At 38.3% G+C, this 21,113-nt stretch overlaps 1 protein-coding gene across 3 annotated transcripts in view; it reads right to left on the reverse strand.

The window, feature by feature from the left end:
* Window positions 1–21,113, reverse strand: part of SLIT3 (slit guidance ligand 3) — a 778,163-nt gene that overhangs the window by 124,423 nt on the left and 632,627 nt on the right. For 2 of the 3 annotated variants that reach the window (XM_051978877.1, XM_051978879.1), the window contains exons 12-13: window positions 16,677–16,748; window positions 866–1,009 (exon numbers count right to left, since the gene is read on the reverse strand). In XM_051978877.1, coding sequence (XP_051834837.1) covers window positions 866–1,009; window positions 16,677–16,748 — 216 coding nt within the window. The remainder of the gene's footprint in view (window positions 1–865; window positions 1,010–16,676; window positions 16,749–21,113) is intronic. The other variant, XM_051978878.1, reaches the window with a different exon arrangement.

Below are 21,113 nucleotides of genomic sequence, written 5' to 3' on the forward strand. Positions count from 1 at the left end.
TGGGAACCAGCTTCAGACGTGTCTCATGGAGGGGACCTTACATAGAAATGGCACACATGGGAAGGGCAGGCAGGTGCTCATCTTCCAGTCTTCTCACCCATCCAAGAAGTCTCCCATATTTTCTTCAGCTTTATATGACTTTTATGTCAGAATGCATTTCTTGTCCTACCCCAAACCCATGGAATTCTCTGTATCTAAGCCTGAAGGCTTGCATCTAGTTGCTTCAAGAATGTGTATTACATAAAACAGCCTCAGAAATCTTCCATATTATTAATAATTAAATTAGTCAGCAAGCATTTATTAAGCATTTACTATATATTAGGTGCTGTGCTAAATACATTTGAATAGCTGCAACACCTGCAAAGTACTTTAAATACATCATTTCATGTTCCTCATAAAAAGCTCTCTAAGGCACCTACCCATTTTACAGATGAAGCCTAGAGAGGTTAAATCTTAGAAAATTAAAACTTTTCAGTAAGAAACAAATACAGATCTTTCTGATTCTAGGTCTAGCATTCACTGTGCAATACTTCCTCTCTAGGATTAAGAGCTGTGGCTGAAAACCAGGCTGAGACATGTGTGTTGGAAGTCTAGCCCAAGGGCTAAGGTTTTGAAACATAGATTCAAGAGTTGTTTGCAGCTCTTAATAGTACATTTAAAAACATTAAGACATTTCCTTAGTCCTTGGAATGGCTAACTAGGAGTTGTTGGAGACTAAAGGCAAGAGCCTGAAGACTGAATGTGGATCTGCTAAGAGAGCACATTAATCCAATGTCTCAGGTGGCTTTGGGATGCTCATGGCTGTAGGTTCTCATATGCTTGTAGCTCTTCCCAGAGACCCACATTGCCAGGGGCATGTACTCACAGTGTCTGGATGGACTGAAGAGGAGCAAAGAGACCTTTGCTGATGGTCTGCAGTTTATTGTCATACAGGGAGAGCAGGTGGAGGTTATGCAGATCTTGGAATGTATTTACCCGTAGACAATTGATCTTATTGGCATTGAGAAGCCTGGAAATAGAGAAGAGTTTATAAAGTAATCCTTGAAATTACCAGAAGGTAACTAAACTTCAGGATGGGCAGAAAAGCTCAATTACTCTATTATAAAAGCTTTGGTCTTCTGCTGCTATTGAGGAAAGAGCTATAACCATGAAGGAATTCATCAAACCTTCAAGTTAAACCCTTAACAAGAATGTATTGTCTGTTATGTGCTAGGTATTAGAAATACAAAGAAAAGAATGAAATTACATACACACACATACATATGATCACACATATACCAAATAACACAAAATTGTTATAGATGTATATAGCCTAATACACCAGTGATTATAATAATAATGGCCAATACTATCTACTCATCTACCTATTTGTCCATCTATTTTCCTTCCATCATCTATCTTCCTACCTAAATATGCATCCATCCAACCATATCTTTTCTTTTATCTCTCTCTCTTTCTTTCTTTCCATCTATCTATCCATCCATCCATCCATCTCGTCTGTCTTTCTTTCTTTCTTTCTTTCTTTCTTTCTTTCTTTCTTTCTTTCTTTCTTTCTTTCTTTCTTTCTTTCTTTCTTTCTTTCTTTCTTTCTTTCTTTCTTTCTTTCTTTCTTTCTTTCTTTCTATCTATCTATCTATCTATCTATCTACCTACCTACCTACCTATCTATCTATCTAGCTACCTATCTACCTATCTATCTATCTATCTATCATTCTGTCTGACAAAGGGCTTAATAAACATTAACTCATTTGATTCTCACAACAACCCTATGGAATAGATGCCAAAGATGTTAAGTATACATATGATGCTAGAAGCAGGATATTTGAAGGTGTCTTTTGACCCTATAGTCAATGTTCTTTCCATTTTTACCATGTTACTTCTCTGCACACTGACAGGGAACAGTTTTTAAAAGTGTGTTCCCTAAAGATTGGGAATTTACCTGGTACTTATTGTTTTACTTTGGATAATAGAGATGAGGAGGAGTTAAAAACAGAAGAAAAACATATTTCCTCTCGAGGGGGATGATTGTTTAAAGGAGGTTTAACTTGTCTGGCCCTGATGTGAATGGCTATTAACTGCCTGGTAAGTGGCCAGACAACCTACAGATTCATGACCAGAGGTTGTATCTAGAAACTCCTAAACTAAGATCTATCATTGATCAAAGGCGCATGGGAGACGTGGAGTTGACAGAGTTGACACACCTGCTTTCATGGGCCAATGGCTCTGAGCCATTCACTGAAATGGAATTTCAATCTCCATCTGACTTAGGATACAATCTCCTAGTTGGTCTCCCTAATTCCAATTTCTCTCCTCTCCAATTCATCATCTACAAAGCTGGCAAAATAGCGAACACACACAAGTCCTGCCTTGTTTACTGAACAACCTTCAGCGCCTTCCTATCCTCTCTAGGATAAAATATAAGCTTCCCAGCTGAGCATTTGAGGCCCTTTACAAACTGGCTCTGACTGACCTTTCCAGGCTTATTTTAGATGACTCCCCTTCACACATTCTACCTTAGAGCCAAGTTGGCTCACATGCTTTTGCCCAGACAGCTCATTTTCCACATGCATGTATTCTGAAAGCTATCCCCCATGCACTTCATCCTCACTTGCATATTTCTGAATATATATATTCCCTCAAGCCTCAGCAAAGATACTGACTGCCTTCTTCAGGAAGCCTTTCTGAACAGCTCATTTCCCTGTCTCATTGTTATTGAGTCCCTCCTCAAATCATCACGCACTTATTTGTATCTCATCCCTGCCTCCTTGAGGGCAGGGCCTGTTTTGTTTTTGTTTCTTTCTTCCTAGCACATCATAGAGATATAACATTTATTTAATGTAATTTGATGTCCAGGTGAGGAAACTCACTCACCATATGTTATAGATATATAAGGCTAGAATAGGGAGTGATATATAAATTTTCACCCATAACTTGGCTAATAAACAAAACCCCAAGGCACTCATGTAGTTTTACCCTGCAGTTAACAATTGTTTATGTGTGTAATAATACTTTTATAAATTTCAGAGTCCTCATGTGCATTATCTAATTTAATTCTCAATCACAACCATATGCAGGCATATGGGTCTGCTATCAACTTTTATAGATAAGGTAATTGACTTGGAGAGGTTAAATACTTTGCTCAAGGTTATACGGGAAATTAAGTGACAAAGTTAGAACTTGAACGCAGATCTTCTGACTCAGTTATGGCTCTGCAATGATATAGCATTAGCAGTTATTGGGTATTCTAAGTTACATTATTATGGCCATCCATTAGTAGACTGGAGACATTCCACATAAAATCTATGTTTGTCTCTGTCTTCCGAACATTTTTTCCCCCAAAGAGCATTCTATGCTAGTCACTACTGAACCCTCCCCTCTTCTTAAATTTCCTGCTACTTTCAAGGGTACCATTAATATCCCAAATATCAGGACTTAAAACCTTGATATCATCCTCAATTCAAACTCAAATCTTATTGTTTTTATCTTTGCCACCTGGCTCATAGATGTGCCCTTTTGTCCATTCACACAACCATCTTTTATCACCTCTTGCCTGGGCTATTGCAATAATCTCCTAATTGATATCCCTACCTCAAGTCTCTCCCTAGTCCAATTCATCTTTTGTTCAACTTCCAAAGTGATTTTTTCTAGAGCACAAGTCTGACTGTACTTAATAAATTTCAATTGATTACTGAACTCTCTACTATCTCAAATATAAAATTCTCTATTTTTCATTCGATGTCCTTCATAACTTATCCTTTACATGTCTTTCCAGTTTTCCTACATTTTATTCCCTTCTATTTGGATTGACCTTGTGGCTCCTCCCACATTATAATCCATCTCTTGACTGTTCATTTGCACTGGCTGTTCATGTCTAGAATGCTATCCCTCTTTACTTATGACTCCTAGCTTCCCTGATTTTTTTCAGAACTCAATTTAAATCTCACTTTCTATAGGACCTTTTCTACTCTTACCTTGAATTCTAGGCCTTTCCATTTAAGATTATCTTCCATTCTCTCTGTCTCTTCCTTTTTCCTTCCCTCCCTATATACATTCAGATATAAGATATATAAATACAGTTATTTGCATGTTGTCTTCTCAAATGTGATTTCTATGACTGAAGGATTATTATTTTTTTTTTTGCCTTTCTTTGTACTCTTGGAACTTAATACAATGGCTGGCACATACTAAGTATTTAATAAATGCTTGTTGAATGGCTGGCACATACTAAGTATTTAATAAATGCTTGTTGACTGACTATTTTATCCTATAAAGTCTGGTCAAACACACTAACCATTTGGACAAGAATGATGTTCTAATCCAAGGATAACCTTCTCAAGTAGAGAACCAATCAGAAGAACCTGGAGGATGGAAAGATTCAGGAATAACTTGGATTCACTGGTTGGAAACATTAAAAAAATTCTTAATAAAAAATACAGCACCTTCGGGGGGGGGGAATGTACTATATAAACAAATCATTTAAAGAACTAGCTAATCTAGCAATTTTGGAGAAATCACTCTGGGTTTTCTGAGTACATCTGGAATTATTTGGTCAAGAATTTTGGGTTCTGGGGAAAGCTAGTTCTTATTCAGGATTTAGGGTGGGAGAGATTGCGCTATTCTGTCTAGTCAGTGCTCTCTTCCCTACCACTCTCAGCTCTCCTAGGCTGCTTTCTTTTTATTTCAGACTCATGGATCAATAGTAAAACCCATAGGATGGGATGGTGACTGTGAAATGTCTCCTAGATGACAAGGCATCAGATTGAAAGCATGGAAAAATTACCCTTAAAATGTACAATGAAACATCTCTAGATTCCAAAAGGCATGAAGCAAAAAAAAAAAAAAAAAAGAATATTTTTTCCTTTTTCTTTCTTAGATTGCTTAGCTCTCCAAGGTAGCAAACAAAGGTGCAAGTAAGAAACAGGAAAGCTACTTAGTCTTAGGGTATACCAGTTTTAAAATCTAAGTAAAAGCCTAATACTTCCTCAGCTCCAATAAGGTCACAAAATCTGTGCCATCACCTTATCTCTTTTCTCTGAGGGAGCCTTTAGTTAAAAACCAATTCTTCTATTTAACAACCTATAAGCTTTCTGGGCTGGTTGTATGGAACTAGGATATTTTCAAAAATGTTTCTTAGCAAACTTAGAGCAATGAGGATTACTCAACAGGAAAATCAGCAGATTTCCAAATTGAGAGCATTAGATCTAAAGATGTTTTTACACAACGCCTCCTTTCTACTTCTTCACTGAGCTTTGCCATCTACTCTGCTCCAGCATTTTCTGATTCCTTACTAGGCTAAACCATGTGCCCCTATTCTTCACCCTAAAGACAAGCAGGTCTCTTTATCTACTCTGCAACCTAATCCTCTTACATATGTTATTTCCCTCTATTAGAATGTGAACTGCTTAAGAACTAGGAATTGTTTCTCCCTTTTTTTATTTGTAACCTCAGAATTGAACACATAATAAGCACTTAAATGCTTTTTATGCATTCATTCTGTGGAGTACTTTCAGCTCTAGTGGCTACTAGGGTACTTCTTCTTCTTCTTCTTTTTTTTTTTTAAAGGACTGGTCCTTGCTACTTTGAAGAGTCTCATTGAACAACCAGTGTATGAAGTCTCCATTCTCTATTCCTTTTCCTACAAAGATCACTCAATATTTCCCTCTGAGGAATGGTGACTTTTGCAAGCTTGGTGTCCATTTGGACAGGTACACCTGAAGCCTAGGCTAACCTTGATGCAGTGTGGAGAATGGGGAAACAACAAATAGTCAGTAGTGAACTACTGGGCTGGCAGTAAAGAACTAGTAAAGGCAGCATCATTCAGGAAAGCAGCCCATTTATTGCTAAGAATGCTGAGATCATGGGAAGAAGACAACCGCAAACTGGTACATCCAAAGCCTGAATATTATTCTGCAAAATAATGAGGGCTTCCTAATTGAATTATATGCAACAAGTCCTATAAAGAATAGGCAAGAATACTGCTCTGAATTCCGCAAACATAATAAGAAATAATTATCTTTGAGAGTACATAGATCTCCAGGAAGTCTCCTTATATTGTTCCCTTTAACCTCCACTCCCATTCCTAAACATGCTCCCTTTCTACCCCCAAATACAAACATAAAGACAGAAAAACAACCAAAAAACCCTCTATTTATTCAGAATGCAAAAGGAACCCTTTCAAACCGAGATAAAGTTAGAGGTTGCTTGGGCAATTTTTGGATTCAGAAATCATACCCTGTACAACTTATAAGCTGACAACAGTTATGGACAGGGAGGCTCAACCTCCAGGATCTATTATACTTGAAAAACTGAAGCTCTCTAGGTCTCCATGTGACAAAGATTCTATCCCAAGTTAACCTGATGCTGGACAGGATCATCAGTGGTACAGATCTATCCAGAGTACCAGGAGTAACTTAGTTATGCCAAAGGAAAGCTTAATGGTGTCACCTGTGGGTTAGATCTTAGAAGAGAGAAGAATCAGTGAGGAATATCAGGAGACAGCTGCTCTGCTAGTTCTCGTTGAACTTCCCAAAAGATGAAATGAATCCCTAAAACTGGCATCCCTAGTTGGCTCCATTGTCTGCTCTCAGTGGGATAATAGGCAAAATGATTTTAGGCTAAGAGTTGGGGAGGAGGGAAAGTAGCATTGCCAGGAATTTTTGAGAGATCATTTATTCTACCCCTTCCCAGTCCCACTTTGAGACAGTATTAATTTATGATCATTTGACAAAGTGTGTTCTATTCTTAAAGACATTCACAGAGAGAGAATCAGCTCAGTCTTTGGTTAAATTCCTGAAACTCAATCACAGGGGAACACATGAAAAGCCATGTTAGGTTTTTCTCAGAAAAGGAAAGGAACCATAAATAGGAGGAAGAATGGAGGCTGAGGGAAACAGATCCCTTGAGTTTCAGTATAATGGAAATGCTTATCATTTAGTCTCCTTTATTAGGAATATCTGACTGTCAAATAATACAGAAAAGAGGATAAATAATTTGTTACTCTATGCCCATTCAAACCAAGTTACTGATTACTATATGATCAAAAACATGAGCTACTCTCCTGTCAGAGGAAATTAAGGGAAGTGACATGTTAGGGAGTGGGAATAAAATTATGTCATCTTCTAAATTCATTTCCCAGACCCAAACCTATGATGCACTATGTCTCCCTCCTTTCTTTAGAGTACTTTTGACTTCCACATATGCTATTTGTCAAGAAGCATTAATACTTAAGGGCATGGACAAAAAAATAATTGTGAACGATCAAAGAATTAAGATCCAATTCTTACCATAACTTGTTGCTATTGAGGAAAGTGAGATGGGATGTGGAAGATGCTTAACAGGATGAAACCTGGGGCTCGAAAGAATTCATCCACAGAATAATATCTGGCACACTTCCAGTTCAGTTGAGGGTTGCCCTGAGATTTATAAGTTTCTGGCAGCCTTATTCTATCCATGTATACTTGCCATCATGGCTCCTAAAAGCCCCCACACATCTTGTATTCTCATTCTGTTCTACATCCAAATAAGATGGGGGCATTATTATCTCCAGCTCATGGTGTGGAAGATAAGGGCCAGGTTGAGGTGCGAAAGATTACTTATCTATCTCCCTGACTCCCTAAGCAGACCAATGAAGCAAAAGATAACCTAGACTATTCCTGGCCAAAAACGTGATCAGATCCAAGATCCACAGCTCCATCTGCACCTGCTGGTCCTGGCAACATGTCCTTGGCAGTGACCCAGCCTGAGGGGCAGTGGAGAAACTTAAATCCAGGTCCCCATGGCAGCCAATTCATCAGCGGTTACACTAGGCCACTGCTCAGGGTTTGGAAAACACAAACATCTGGAGCAAGACTTAACACATACAGGTTGTACTAAAATCATTTTGGCAACTGCAGCCATTCACATGTTGGATTAGTGGCTCTGAGCTATCATTCTGGACTATATGAATATTCTCCCCACCTGCCTGTCTATCGGTAGTAAGACGGCAGTATCGCTCCTATACACGTACAACATTTATCTGAAATGCAGTTAACACATTCCAGCCTCCTGAGTTCAAGGTCTAATCAGAAGCTGATGTCTGGAGAGTCTAGTCCCCTTTTAGAGTAATAACTTCGGTTCCAGGAAATGTTATTCTAATAACAGAAGGTCCAGGGCTCCTGACACAGGAGGGATTTCACTAAAACATCCCTTCCTAGAAGCCATACCTCCATTTATAACTACTATTATAAATATATATATTTATTAAATATATAATATAATATATATAAATATATGAAAAATATATTTATATGAATAGAAATAGTGTTTGTAAAACACTACCAAAAACATAGGTAATTTGCAGAAGAAAGCTGAGGCTGCAAGGATTCCAGCAAGGCCCTTCCCTGTACAGTAATAATTGAATAACCATTAGAATTGGGAATGTTGGAAATACTCAGAATTAAAGGAAACCTTTTCACTGGTCTTCTGTGGCAGCAGGTGCAGGGAGAAAGGACATCTAATTTATGTGCATGCTGAATAGCTCTATTGTCTGGGCTAGCAGCAGAGGCACAGTACAGGCACAGTGGGTATTCTAAAGGGCATGTGCCAATACTTGCTCCAGGCCCATATGGGGCGACTCAGAATCACCCTTGTCTTGGCTTAACACCAAGTCCTGGGTAAACTACCTTTCCTGATTGGCAATGACCTTGCCTATCGCGCATCTCTTAAAGCCACGCAGGACATCTCAGGCAGGGATCAGGGTTATGTTCCCTTGAGGGAGACCAGAGGAAGCAAGGAAGGATCATCACATTTTAACTCCATTTTAACTCCAGTCAGTATTATGGGACGATTATCAAAGAGTTATTCTAACAATCGAGGTAAGCAAATCAAGAATGTGATGCATACTTCAGTAGCAGATATGGATTTGCTGAACAGAAATGCTCTATCTTAGGTGATATCCAAATGGTAATAGTAATAATAATAATAACAGCTAGCATTTATATAGCACTTTTAGGTTTGCAAAGCCTCATAAGTGTTATTTTATTTGATTCTCAAAATAACCTTGAAAGCTAGATACTATTATTTTCCTTATTTAACAGGCTGTGAAACAGTCTGGGAGATATTAAATGACTCGCCCAGATTCACACAGTTAGGGAGAGTCTGAGGTGGGATTTGAATTCAGAAATTCTTGATTCTAGGTCCAACATGTTAACCACTGCTCCATCTGGCTATAGGGCAGGCTAAGGCTTAAAACACCCACAGCACCTACAATTGATGAAATAGAAGATGTGTTTAGACTGAGGCTGAAGGAGTGAGAGCCTTTCAGTCACTGCCTTCTGGATGGTTTATACACAAATCAATCACATGACAAACATTTATTAAGTCCCTAGTATATGACAAAGATGTTAAGTTACCCCTATTGTGAGAAGGATCCTTTCAGACATTCAGTTGGATATTCACAGAGCATACTATGTGTAGAGAGATAGAGATATAGATGCAGACCATATCTATCTCTCTATATGTCCATACCATAGGACAGGAAAAAGAATTACAGATTTGGAAATCATAAGACCTGGGTTCAAATCTTTGCTTTGTTGCTTCCTACCCATATGAGATGGGTCTAGTAATTCTATCTCTAGGAATTGCAATCCCAGTGGAGAACAAGGAACTTGGAATACATTACTTCTAATATTCTTTATAATTCTAGGTTTATAATCCTACCATCTATGATAGAAGAATTCTAAACAGATAAGCATAGAGAACACACAGATTTATTTACTCTTAGTTCCAGAGAGGCTGATGGCTGCCAGAGGCAGAATCATGGGCAGATTGGGATGTCCTGAGAGTTTCTAAGAACTTTGATGAAATGAGACCCACAAATGCATCAAAGCTGTCCTATACAGCAAGAAAATAGCCTCCTTCTTCATAAGGGTACCATAAGGAAGATGCTAAATACAGTGAAGGCTCTTGAAAATTCCTTGTGAAATCTTAGAAAAGCAGAGAATTTCCAAAGTCCTGCTAGAAAAGGTTCCATGACTTGGATATTGGAAGATAAAATGCCTTTGCCTAACTGTTTAAATAGTCACTGCTTCTCCCTCATTTCTCCCCCTAGCACATACTCAAGGTGGTTACTCTCTTTTTTGATAGTTAGATATTTTTCAAGGCATTCAGAGATGAGTAAACCATTAAATTATCAATTGCTGCATCTGTTGTGATTCCATTTATGTCTGTTCCTATAAGGGCTTTCCACAGAGATAATATATAAGAATAATGCCATTATCAGTAGGTGGGCAAGGTATTTTTCCATAAGGAAACATTAAAGAAAATGAATTTTTCAGGCACACAAGAAATCTAATCATCCTGCCCTGACCATTTTCTGATATGAGACATGTTTGGACCTAAGAGGCAGAGCTGGAAGCAAGAGAAAGAGAGTTATAAGCAAAGAAGAAAAAGTTTGATGGAAGGAAAAACTTCCAAACAATTATAAAGGTTTATTAATGGAATGAGATATCTCAGGGGTGGGGAAGTAGGATATCTCAGACTGAAATCTGCAAGCCAAGGCTGCATGATCACTTGTGTGGTTTGCAGTGAGGGTTCTTTTCAGATTTGAATTAGACTAAAAGGCTAGTGGGGTCTCTTCCAACTTGGAAATTCTATGAGTTAGTGTGAAGATAACCCTTTTAATATGCCCAGGGAAAAAGCCAGAGTCATAAAACCACAAAGACTCTGGGATAGCTTACTTACATACAGGAATGAGGGCCAAAAGCATTATATTCAGGAATGAAAAGAATGATTAACAAACACCCAACTCATTATTGATTTTGCAGGGTTTAAACCTTAAGGGAATTCTAGTTCTATGTCTCTTCAACTGTGCTTTGTAGATTGGGTTGCAATTGAGCTCAAAGAAGAATTGCCTATATTATCTATCAAACTTTCAGAAAGAAGACAAGAAGAAAGAAGTTACATTTTTACAAAATCTGCCTTGATTGGCACATTTCTTGGCCAACTCCAATATTCTTCAATAGTCTTGTCTGGTTTCCAAGAAAACCAAAGGACAGGTGGACTAAGGTTGCCTTAATTTATTCCATCCCCCAAGACAGTGCGCCATTAGCTTAAGGCCTCCTGGAATAACTGTAAAATACAATATGGCTAACATTACCTGAAAACTTCTACCTCAAATTAATGCCCTCCCCACTTGAATGAGTTTCCTACCTATGCCATGCAATCAATGAGAATTGAGCGAATCTATTTATTCCCCCCTGGAGCTGTTACAACAGTGCTAGCAGCTGCCTGTCAGTAGAGGAAATTACAGTCCCATTGACATGGTGACCGATTTTCCTGGTTTAATGATGAATTGAACTCTGAGAAGAGAGCTCTAGTCAGGCATCTGTTTCAAGGGCAGTTGTGACCTGATCTCACTCATAATTTCCTGAGTATACAGCCATTAATGCCATAGATTTCCTTACATGGCTTTGGATTTAGGCAAATAACAATATGTTAGTAATCAGTAATAATGATAGTTAGTGCAATCAGAATGAGATGAAATTCCTAGTCACATCTCTATCTTTCATACCATAAGGAAGGATTTATACTCTTAAAAATTATCAAAGACCCCAAAGAACTTTTGGTTATGTGGGTTATATCTGCTGATGTTTCCATGTTTGAAATGAGCATTGCTTAGTGTTATTACAAAAATAGTTTTGACCTTGTGAACCCCATGAATGGGTCTCAGGGACCCCTAAGAGTTTCCACACCTTTGAGAGTTTGAGAGTTGCTGTTGAAGAGGAAGGCAACCAGAATGCTGAGAAATCACTTATTTGAAGAAGATTGGAGAAGATGGTAATAAGAAGGCAAAGGGGAGCCATGAAACCTGTTTCAAATATATGATGGGCTGTTATTCAGAAGAGGGAAAAGGATGGAAGTTACAAAGAATCAGACTACTCAATATAAAAAAAGGTTAAAAAAAATACCAGGAGCTGTCCAACACTGAATCATACTGCCTTATGAAGAAATGAGTGTCCTTCACACTTGAAGGGTAACAGAGGGTAAACAGAGGCTAGATTATCATCTATCAAAGAAAACTGTGCAAAGGATTTTGAAACTTTATAAATGGTAGTAATAGATCAGGAGTCCTTAGCTTTTTTTGTGTGTCATGAATCCCTTTAGCAGTCTGATAAAGTCTATGAAGCTCTTCTCAGAATAATATTTTAAAATGCATTAAAAATTATATAAGATTACAAAAGCAATAATGACACAAATAAAGATGTAAACTTTTTTCCATCCAATTTCAAGTATTCTAAGAAATTAACCTACAGAATTTTTAAACAAATTGAATTTTTCAAGAATTATCAAAGTTCATGATTGAAAATTCTGAGAAAGGACTTTAAACTTTGTCCTGCATAAAGAAATACAATGGGGACTGTCATTCCATGAAGGACAGGAAATAATGGGCTTGGGAGCTGTCTTTCAGGAATGCTAGGATTTATCATACTTCTGAATGGTTCTTCTGAAGGTTCAGCCAAACAACAAATATAAACTATTCGGCTTTAAGTGGGTGAAATAAGATAATGTTAAAAAAAAAAGCACTGCATATTTTAAAATATTTTAGAAAAGCCAATAAGTGTTGCAATTGCATCATCATCATCATAACTATCATCATTATCATCATCATCCTCACCACCACCACCACCACCAATATGTTGACTTGATCTAAAATGACAAAATAAAACACCATCCAGATTAGCTACCCCCAGGTGACTCTTACCCTAAGAGAGTTCACTGCAGTTAGCATTGCCCCCCAGATCCCTAGGAGAGACTTCAGCATTGTTTTGTTCCAGCATAATGAGAAAAAAAAAAGAAACAATTCTACCACAGAACTGCCTATCAAAGTGGAGGAAATTTCCCAGACTACCAGGGTACTCCAATCAAGACTCTTCTTATCATTGTGTCTCCAGTCTAATAAGGAGAAATCCAATCTAAAGCTTACTGAATGCTAAATTGGATCTAATCAGGACCTGCTTCCAAACTGTTCAATAGCCGGTCAAAAACAGCAACAATTCCCTCCTCCCCCACTCAAACCAGTGACTATTGCTTGAGTGTCAGCAATTTCTTCTTATAGCAAAAAGAGAGAATTCAAGTTGTATTAGATCTTGGGCAGAATTTTAACTTGAGTTTGAGCTATTCAATTTTATCTGTTTCAAATGACAATATTAAGCATGATTTACCTAGTGATGAATGGAATGACCCTCAACTGTCTACCCATCTTACAGTTAAATGATCCATGATGATCTTCTAGTAATGCTCTTTTCTACATCATGGTAGTTCCCTTTCCCCTTTAATCTTCCCATTCCCCCCTCTCTCCCCCACATATTTAAAATCATCTGTTTTGACCAGAAGCCCTGAGATTGATTCTTTTTTTGACTAGATAAAAGGGGGTTATTTTTTGCTTTATTTCTTATTTAACCTTAATCACTGAATGGGTATTGCCTTAGAAAAACTGAAACCTGGGAAAAACCTTAGCTTAAAGAAGGCAAGATCTCCCTCTGCATTTAGAACCATCTCTAGTTGATCTGATCTATATCTGGCCAATGGGGCCAGATCATTATGGAGAAGAAATTGAGGCTGGTGACTTTGCACAGCCCTCCCTCCCTTAAATCCAATTCACTTGCAAGTCACAGCATCACCTTCCTGATATTATGGTCCTCTTTGAGAACAAAGGACAAACAACAACAATCTTTCCACACTCACATATGTATATTTAAAATCGACACCCTTGCCAATATACAGGGTTACCCAGTCCCCAAATCCACGGAATAATATGAGAAAGGATAATACTGTCACTCTTATAAGGGATTGATAGTCACGGTTAACTAGCCTTATGTTAGCACTTCTATCTTACAGCTAATTTTTTGCTACAAGCAAAACTCACCATCTGCCATTCACCCAACTTCACACAGAGTCCCTGCCTGTCATTCTAACAAACAGCTGTAATGGCTCCATGGGGCTGAGCCCAGAGCACAATGAGGGGGAGAGGAATGGAAAAGTAAAGATGAGTAGGACTTGAAATTTTTTTTCACTTCTTTTATTTCCTACACAGAAATAGATCTATTGCCCTGACAAATATGGCATCAAATTAGGCTATGAGGGAGCTTCAAGGGAGTCCAATTTCCAACATAAAATTTTCTTGGGGCTATTCCTGGAACTCTCTCTAGGTTTTCATAATCTACCCTCTGGGGCAGAAGATGGACACAGCAAGAAAAGTTGTGAAAAGTAGAGAGGAAAGTTTTATATCATCTTTACTATGGAGCTTTTCCCAGGAAGGTTTTAAATGACCAATCCCTTGAATCAAATTGTTTGATTCTCCTTTCTCTAATCTTTTTTTCTTGCCTTTTTGTTGTCCCTTTAAGTATAATTCTTAAAAAAAATCTTTTAGACTTTGGCTTAAATTTCTTTCCTGGAAATTTTATTATTTTTGTTGTCAGCAAAAATCCTTCAGTTAGCTTTCTTATCTATGATGTTACACCTATTGGTTGTTGAGTCTGGGCTGGCCCACCACTTTACCTCTAGGAGACTCAAGATTTTGTAAAGTAGTAAATAGAACAAACAAAATTACCTGCATTAAAGAATAAATCTTCCTGTTTATGGAGCCAATGTAGGTCTGTATCATAAGAGACTTCGATAATGTGATCCTAATTTGATTGATGATTGTGAGATAGTAATGTAATATCTGATACTTCATAATCTCCTATATAAGACCAAAGAAATCTCTTGGAGATGCTGTTAGGGAAAGTAATGATCACACATCTATCTGTATATATTAGCTATGTGTATTCATAGATAGGCATCCCTATTCTGAAGGAAACTGAATCCTGGGGCTGAGCCTGATCAGTCATCCTTAAATATGGCTTTGTATACGTGTTTATAATCATGTGGGCAGGCGTGCACACACACACACACGTGCATCATCCATTGCAACAAATAAAGCAAACATTTATTAAATGCCTACTGTATGTAGAATATTTTGCTAAGTTTAAATAACAGTCTTTTCCCCTGAGGGAGCTTATAGTGTAGAAGGGGATGAGCTACCAACTTGGGCAGCTATAATGCAGAGTATGATATGACAACCTTGTGGGGTACGTGGGGAGGGGATGGATGGACTGGGGAAGATTTCTTTGAAGAAGTGGCATTTGAATTGGGCTTTAAAGGATGGGTAGCAATGCAACAAGCAAAGTGAAGATTTTTAAACATTTCAGGCTTGAGTAAGAATCTGAGCAAAGTTATCCAGTGTGACTAGAAAGTTTTCTAGAATGGATAGAAAAGAATCATTTGAAATAGTGAAGTAGCATGACATGGTACAAAGAGATCTGGTCTGAGAATCAGAAAATCTGGATTCAAGTTTCACCTTGGATACATATGAGATGTGCAGCCCCAAATCACTCAACTTTGCCTATTCAATTTTACAAGACTACTGCAGAACAAATGCAGCTCATTAAAGCTGCAATTCCTGCCTCAGGCATTTACTAGTAATGTGAATTTGTGCAAGTCACCTACTTAATGTCTGCCTCAGTTTCCTTATATGTTAAAATGAAAAAAAAATAGTATTTGCCTCCCAGGGTTGTTGTAAAAATAAAATGAAATAATATGTGTAAAGCACTTTGCATACCCTAAGGCATGATGCAAATCATTGTTATTATTAACTTTTTCACTGAATTTCCTGTACCAGTAAAATCATGAGTCCAGCCTCCTCCCCCAAAAAGAAATGTCTAGAAAGTTATGGTACCATCAGGTTATGGAGACCCTCAAATGATAAGTAGAAAAAAAGTCTAAAGTTTATTTAATAAACAATAAGGAGCCGTTGAAGATTTTGAGAAGTAATATATAAGAATGTGTGTGCACGTGCATAACATATATATATACGTTTATATATATGTGGTGCCATATAGATGTTTCATAAGTTTAATCATCTAAAAATCAGGAGTCACTCTGAATAGATGATAAAAATCTTATAATATACCAAAATATCAGCCTTTCTTCCTATTTTTCCATGTTAACTAGCTGAAAACTCTGATTATGATTTTCAAATATCATTAGCTCCAATGACCAAGATAAATGCAAATATATAATACATGGTTGCAAATTCTATCCAATGAAACTCCTCATCAACACAGTGACTATTTTCTTCCTAACCATCTTTGACAGACCATTCCCTTCATGAATGGTTCTCCATCTCCCCAGTTCTGTTTCTAAACATATCCATCAAGATAGCAACAGCTCTCAAAAGTCTTAGTTTCCAATATGGCACATGGTGTGATTATTTTCTGATTCCAAAATCTCTTGTATTATTACCATTAAGATATTTCCCTTTTTAAGAGTAAGTATCTTTATTTTCTCCCTTCAATCTGTATTTCTGGGGCTAAGTGTGGGATTCATAAATTTATTGAGGAGAATAAGGGGTACTTTGGTTTTGAGGGTTTTTTGGACAGCTACCTAACCTTGTCCTTTCACCCCCGGTTGTCTGATACCTTCCCAAAAAAAGTACTAATGCCAGGGATGGAGGGATAGACAACTAAGCTCCTCTGTTCTTTCAGGCACAAATTTAGGTAAGAGAGCCAAGTATTCTATTCTGAAATTCAAGTCTGAGCCTGCCAACTATCTTGTACCTAAAATAATGACCAAGTGAGAAGGATAGAGGTCAAACTTACAGCAACTGCAGGGACACCAGTCCATCGAATAAGCCCTTGGCAATCTCGGTGATCTTGTTTCCATATAGAACTCTGAGGGAGTGAGGGAGAGAGGGAGAGAGTCATCAGTCACCATTGCCTTCATGGTCATCTTCCACCCACTCTCTGGGATTCCTGCTTAGACTGAACTTGTCATCCATGCCTGCCTTCTGAGGGCATTCTAATTCTTCACTGATCTGACTTTGCTCCAGCAGGACATATGGCTTTCACAGAGATGCTAAGATTCACAGCCAAGAGAACCTTGTGTCAAAATGAGTCTGTAACACAGAAGCTGTCCATTAGCCAAATATCCTTTCTTCTTTTTTTCTCTACTTTGAATATCATTTCTACCTTCCAACTCCCCAGTTAATCTGTAATCCTATCCAATAAATCCAATATACATTTATCAAGCTCCTACTATATGCCAGGAACTGTGCTAAGCACTGGGGATAAAATTAATAATGATAATGATAATAATAATAAAAGACCATCCCTGCCTTCAATGAGTTTTTAATCTAAAAGCAGGAGACAACACACAAAAGGAGGCAGAAAAGGGTGGGGTAGAACAGGACACTAAGGTGTACCCAGTACAGGGACATCTTGTTCCAAGGAGTTGAAACCAGGTATGGCAGCAGATGCAAAGCAGAATGATCTGTGGATCTAGTTTCTGCCCTTTTATAAAGAAAGGTATTGAGAAGAGTTTGACACTCTACTTTCTCACCTTCCAAATAGAGCGAAGAGACTAAGGGAGGTAGAATCAATCAATGCTTGAGTCTAGCAGCATGGTAAGTTTAGTGATGAGCTTATCTTGGGAGGAGCATCTTATTCCATGGAATTGAAACAAGGCAGGGCAGCAGACAAGGAGACTCAGGGAGATGCTTCAGGCTATTTATATATCGTGGGGTCACTGGCCCCCATCTTTGCACATTCCTGATCTTCCCCCAAAGGAAAAATAAGGACTTTTCAGTGGATATCCTTAAATTTCTCAGTGTGAGCCACACACACATAGACTCATCATGAATTGCCTAAACCTTAATTTTTCATGTCTAATATCTTTATTGAATATTGCTTACATTGTACACAACCTAAATAAAGCCACTTTTAAAGATCCTTTCATATCTTAGGAATTCCTGGACAAACCATTTGTTTATATCCAGATACCAGAATGGCTTCTGGGAGGAGGGGCCATATATGCTCTTCACTATGGGAAGTAGGGTAGTTTATTTTGGGTCATCTCCAGTCTACTCTTCCTGTGCCTAATCAATGTTCTCATATGTAAAATGAGGAGTTGAATTAGTTGACCTCTAACTTCTGTCTAGTTTTATATTTTATATTCTTATAAATTGCCTGTTCTACCCCGCTCCCCACCTCCTTCTCTCACACTTTCTCTCTGTCTCTCTGTGTGTCTCTCCTTCTCTCTCTGTCCTTTCTCTTCCTCCTCTCCTCTTCTGTCCCTTCTCTCTCTCTCTCTCTCTCTCTCTCTCTCTCTCTCTCTCTCTCTCTCTCCTCTCTCTCTCTCTCTAATTTTGAGGAAGTGAGGGAGAGAATCATGAGTCACCGATGCCTTCATGATCATCTTGCACTCACCTTCTGGGATTTCTGCTTATGACTTCAACTTTTTGGTATCAGCCGCTCAATTTCTATTAGGACTCATTGTCCATTCATTCTATACAGTTGCATTAAGTACATTCTTCATTCTTTTGATCTGCTTTTTCCCCTGTTGCATTATTAAAGATCTTCCATACTTTTTTATATTCCTCATACTTGTTAGCCTTAATTGCATTCTATAATTCCATTATGTGAATGTGCTATAATTTATTTAATCATTCCTTTATTGGGGAGTTGTCTATAAGTCTTTTTCATTTTTATTGTAATTACAAAAAGTACTGCTCTGAAATTTACTGATTAGATAGCTGTTTATTTTTTAAAACACCTCTGGGATTCCCAATAAATGGTATTATTGGATCAAAGTCCTTTCTTAAAGTTACATCCTTATGATAGAAGAGCACAACCATCTTTATATAGTAGTCTGCTTTCCCACACTTATGCTCATCTACACCTGAGAATTCCCCTTTGGCTACTGACCCTATGCCCAGGAAGATGCCTTCTGGAAACAGTGGACCCAGATATCCACAGAAGAAACTTGCCAAACCTAAGGGCAGGACAAATTTACTGGGGGAGGGATGGAGAAGATTATTCATGGCTCCTTTATGAGACAATTCTTTTTTTCTCTGAGTCCAATACCTTCCCCTTTCCTTATCGGGTCCAATCTGCTTTTAGGATAGTTTGCCAGCACAACAAAGGGAATAGAAATAAAAGAAATGATTTATAGGCTCAAAGGAATCAGAGCTTGACAGGACCCTAGAGACCATTTGGTTCAACCTTCTTATTTTACAGATGAGGAAACTGAGGCGCAGAGAAGTGAGGTGATGTACTTGCTGAGGGTCACACAGATAATAAGTGGTAGAATCAAGATCTGAAGCTGATCTCTGACTCCAAATGCAAACCTTCTTTCCATAGGTACCACATAGTTTCTCTTATACTCTCTACTTCTGCCTCCATCTCTATTCCCCACAGACTCCTCTTCAAAGAGAATCTGATCATAACATCCAATTCCCATAGAGATTGTGACTCTCATTAGTCCTCTTTGAGCAAGGGGGAAAAACTGGTAAATGGAAATGATAAAACAAAACAGCCCATTTCCTGATGCTACTAGAAGCAAGGAATAAGCATTTCCATGCTTTTTGCTCAGCCTGTGGGTGTGTTTCATTAATGTTTCAACAAATTAATGACTAAATAAAAGTCAGCATGATGGCTCAGGCACACATTTGTAATTCATATTAATGTTCTGCTGCTCACCGTGCCAAATGAACTAATGTCACTGTCTGCCCACTATTTCATGGCTGATGTCAAAGCTTCTAGGGTAGCAAGCGAGTACTGCTTGGGGAGGAGAGGAAAGGATGAAAGGGAGAAGAGAGGGCTATGCCATTAGTCTCTTTGCTCACAGCCTCCTCACTCCTGTTGACTTTGAGCAGAAGTAAACATGTTGATTAGAAGGAGGGCTAACCTGCTCTCCAAGCCTCACTGGGCAATACCCACAGCACCACGAGGCACAGTGAAAGCTTGATCCACTCTGTGTTGCCTAAATACTATGTTTCCTATTTTTGGACCAATCTAGGCCTTCTGGTCCAGAATCTGATGCTCAGGAAAATCTAGAACCAGGTGCCCCTCTAACCTCTAGGAGTGTCTTTTATATTTAAGAGTCTGTGAATCATAGGGCTATAGGCAGAGCTGAAAGTGACTTGACAAAGTGAGAAAGGGATGGGCTGTGATCAAGGGATTAATCTAGATTTCTAGCTTAATTTTATAGCTGTGGAAACTGAAGCCCAAAGACATCAAATGATTTAGCAAACATCACACCAGTTTTAAGTAACAAAGTCCAATGTTCTTATCACCACATTATATTGTTTGTAGCCCAAAGTGGTCTGAATAAGCCCTAGACCAATGAAAATGGAGTGGATATCTAAACACAATGTCTAAATATACCTAACACCTTATTGGTAGAGGAGCCAGATTATGAAATAGCTTTCCTTCTAATCTGGCATCCTGGTGGGGTACAGCAGGCAGGTCATGTCAGACTAACTGTCCCTAGACTGTTTCTGGATCCTGCCAGAGGAATGTGAAATAGAGAGAGCACAGAAGCAACTTGGCAGCTGGCAGACCTCTCTCCTTTTCCCTGTGATCCTTAATACAATAAGCAGATACTAATCTCGCACACAATCCTGTCTCTGATATCCCAGACAGATGTTTCATCTGATAAACCAAAACTAATTTACTCGAGAAGCAGCAGGCGGCAGCTGAATCAGAGGCCTCCCTGATCCTCTTCTCGGCTTATTCCCAACGGACTGGGGTCTTGGTGGAAAAACAAAATCTGTAATTTGTTAACTATCCACTCAAGTAATAACAAGGCAAAAGCTTTACACGGAGTGAGTGAAGGAACGGCATTCCTAATTCATGAGAGTTTGAATCTCATCACCTAAAATAGAGCATGGAGGCCACCAGAGATGAATAATGATGACAAAAAGACCTCTGAAACCTGTGGAAAACACTTTCAAGTACATTATCTCATTTGAGCTTTATAACCCAGTGGTGTTTCTACTATACTATATTGATGCCAGAAGCTCTTGGTGGACATGTCCTACCCATTGGGATGCATGATGATTCCAGAAATGGAGAATACACATGCAAGCATATACATACACACACAAACTCACACATGAGAAAATGATTAATAGTTTTTAAAAAGACTGCATTCCCCTTGCAGTTAGCTCCTGAGAGTACTTCAAATTAAGGGGCAATAATTGAACATCCTTTTATACAGTTATATGGGAGAAACCTCCACTTCCAAATTAATAGGAA

This window comes from Antechinus flavipes, chromosome 2 (genome assembly GCF_016432865.1).
Source record: "Antechinus flavipes isolate AdamAnt ecotype Samford, QLD, Australia chromosome 2, AdamAnt_v2, whole genome shotgun sequence".
Taxonomy (NCBI): Eukaryota; Metazoa; Chordata; class Mammalia; order Dasyuromorphia; family Dasyuridae; genus Antechinus; species Antechinus flavipes.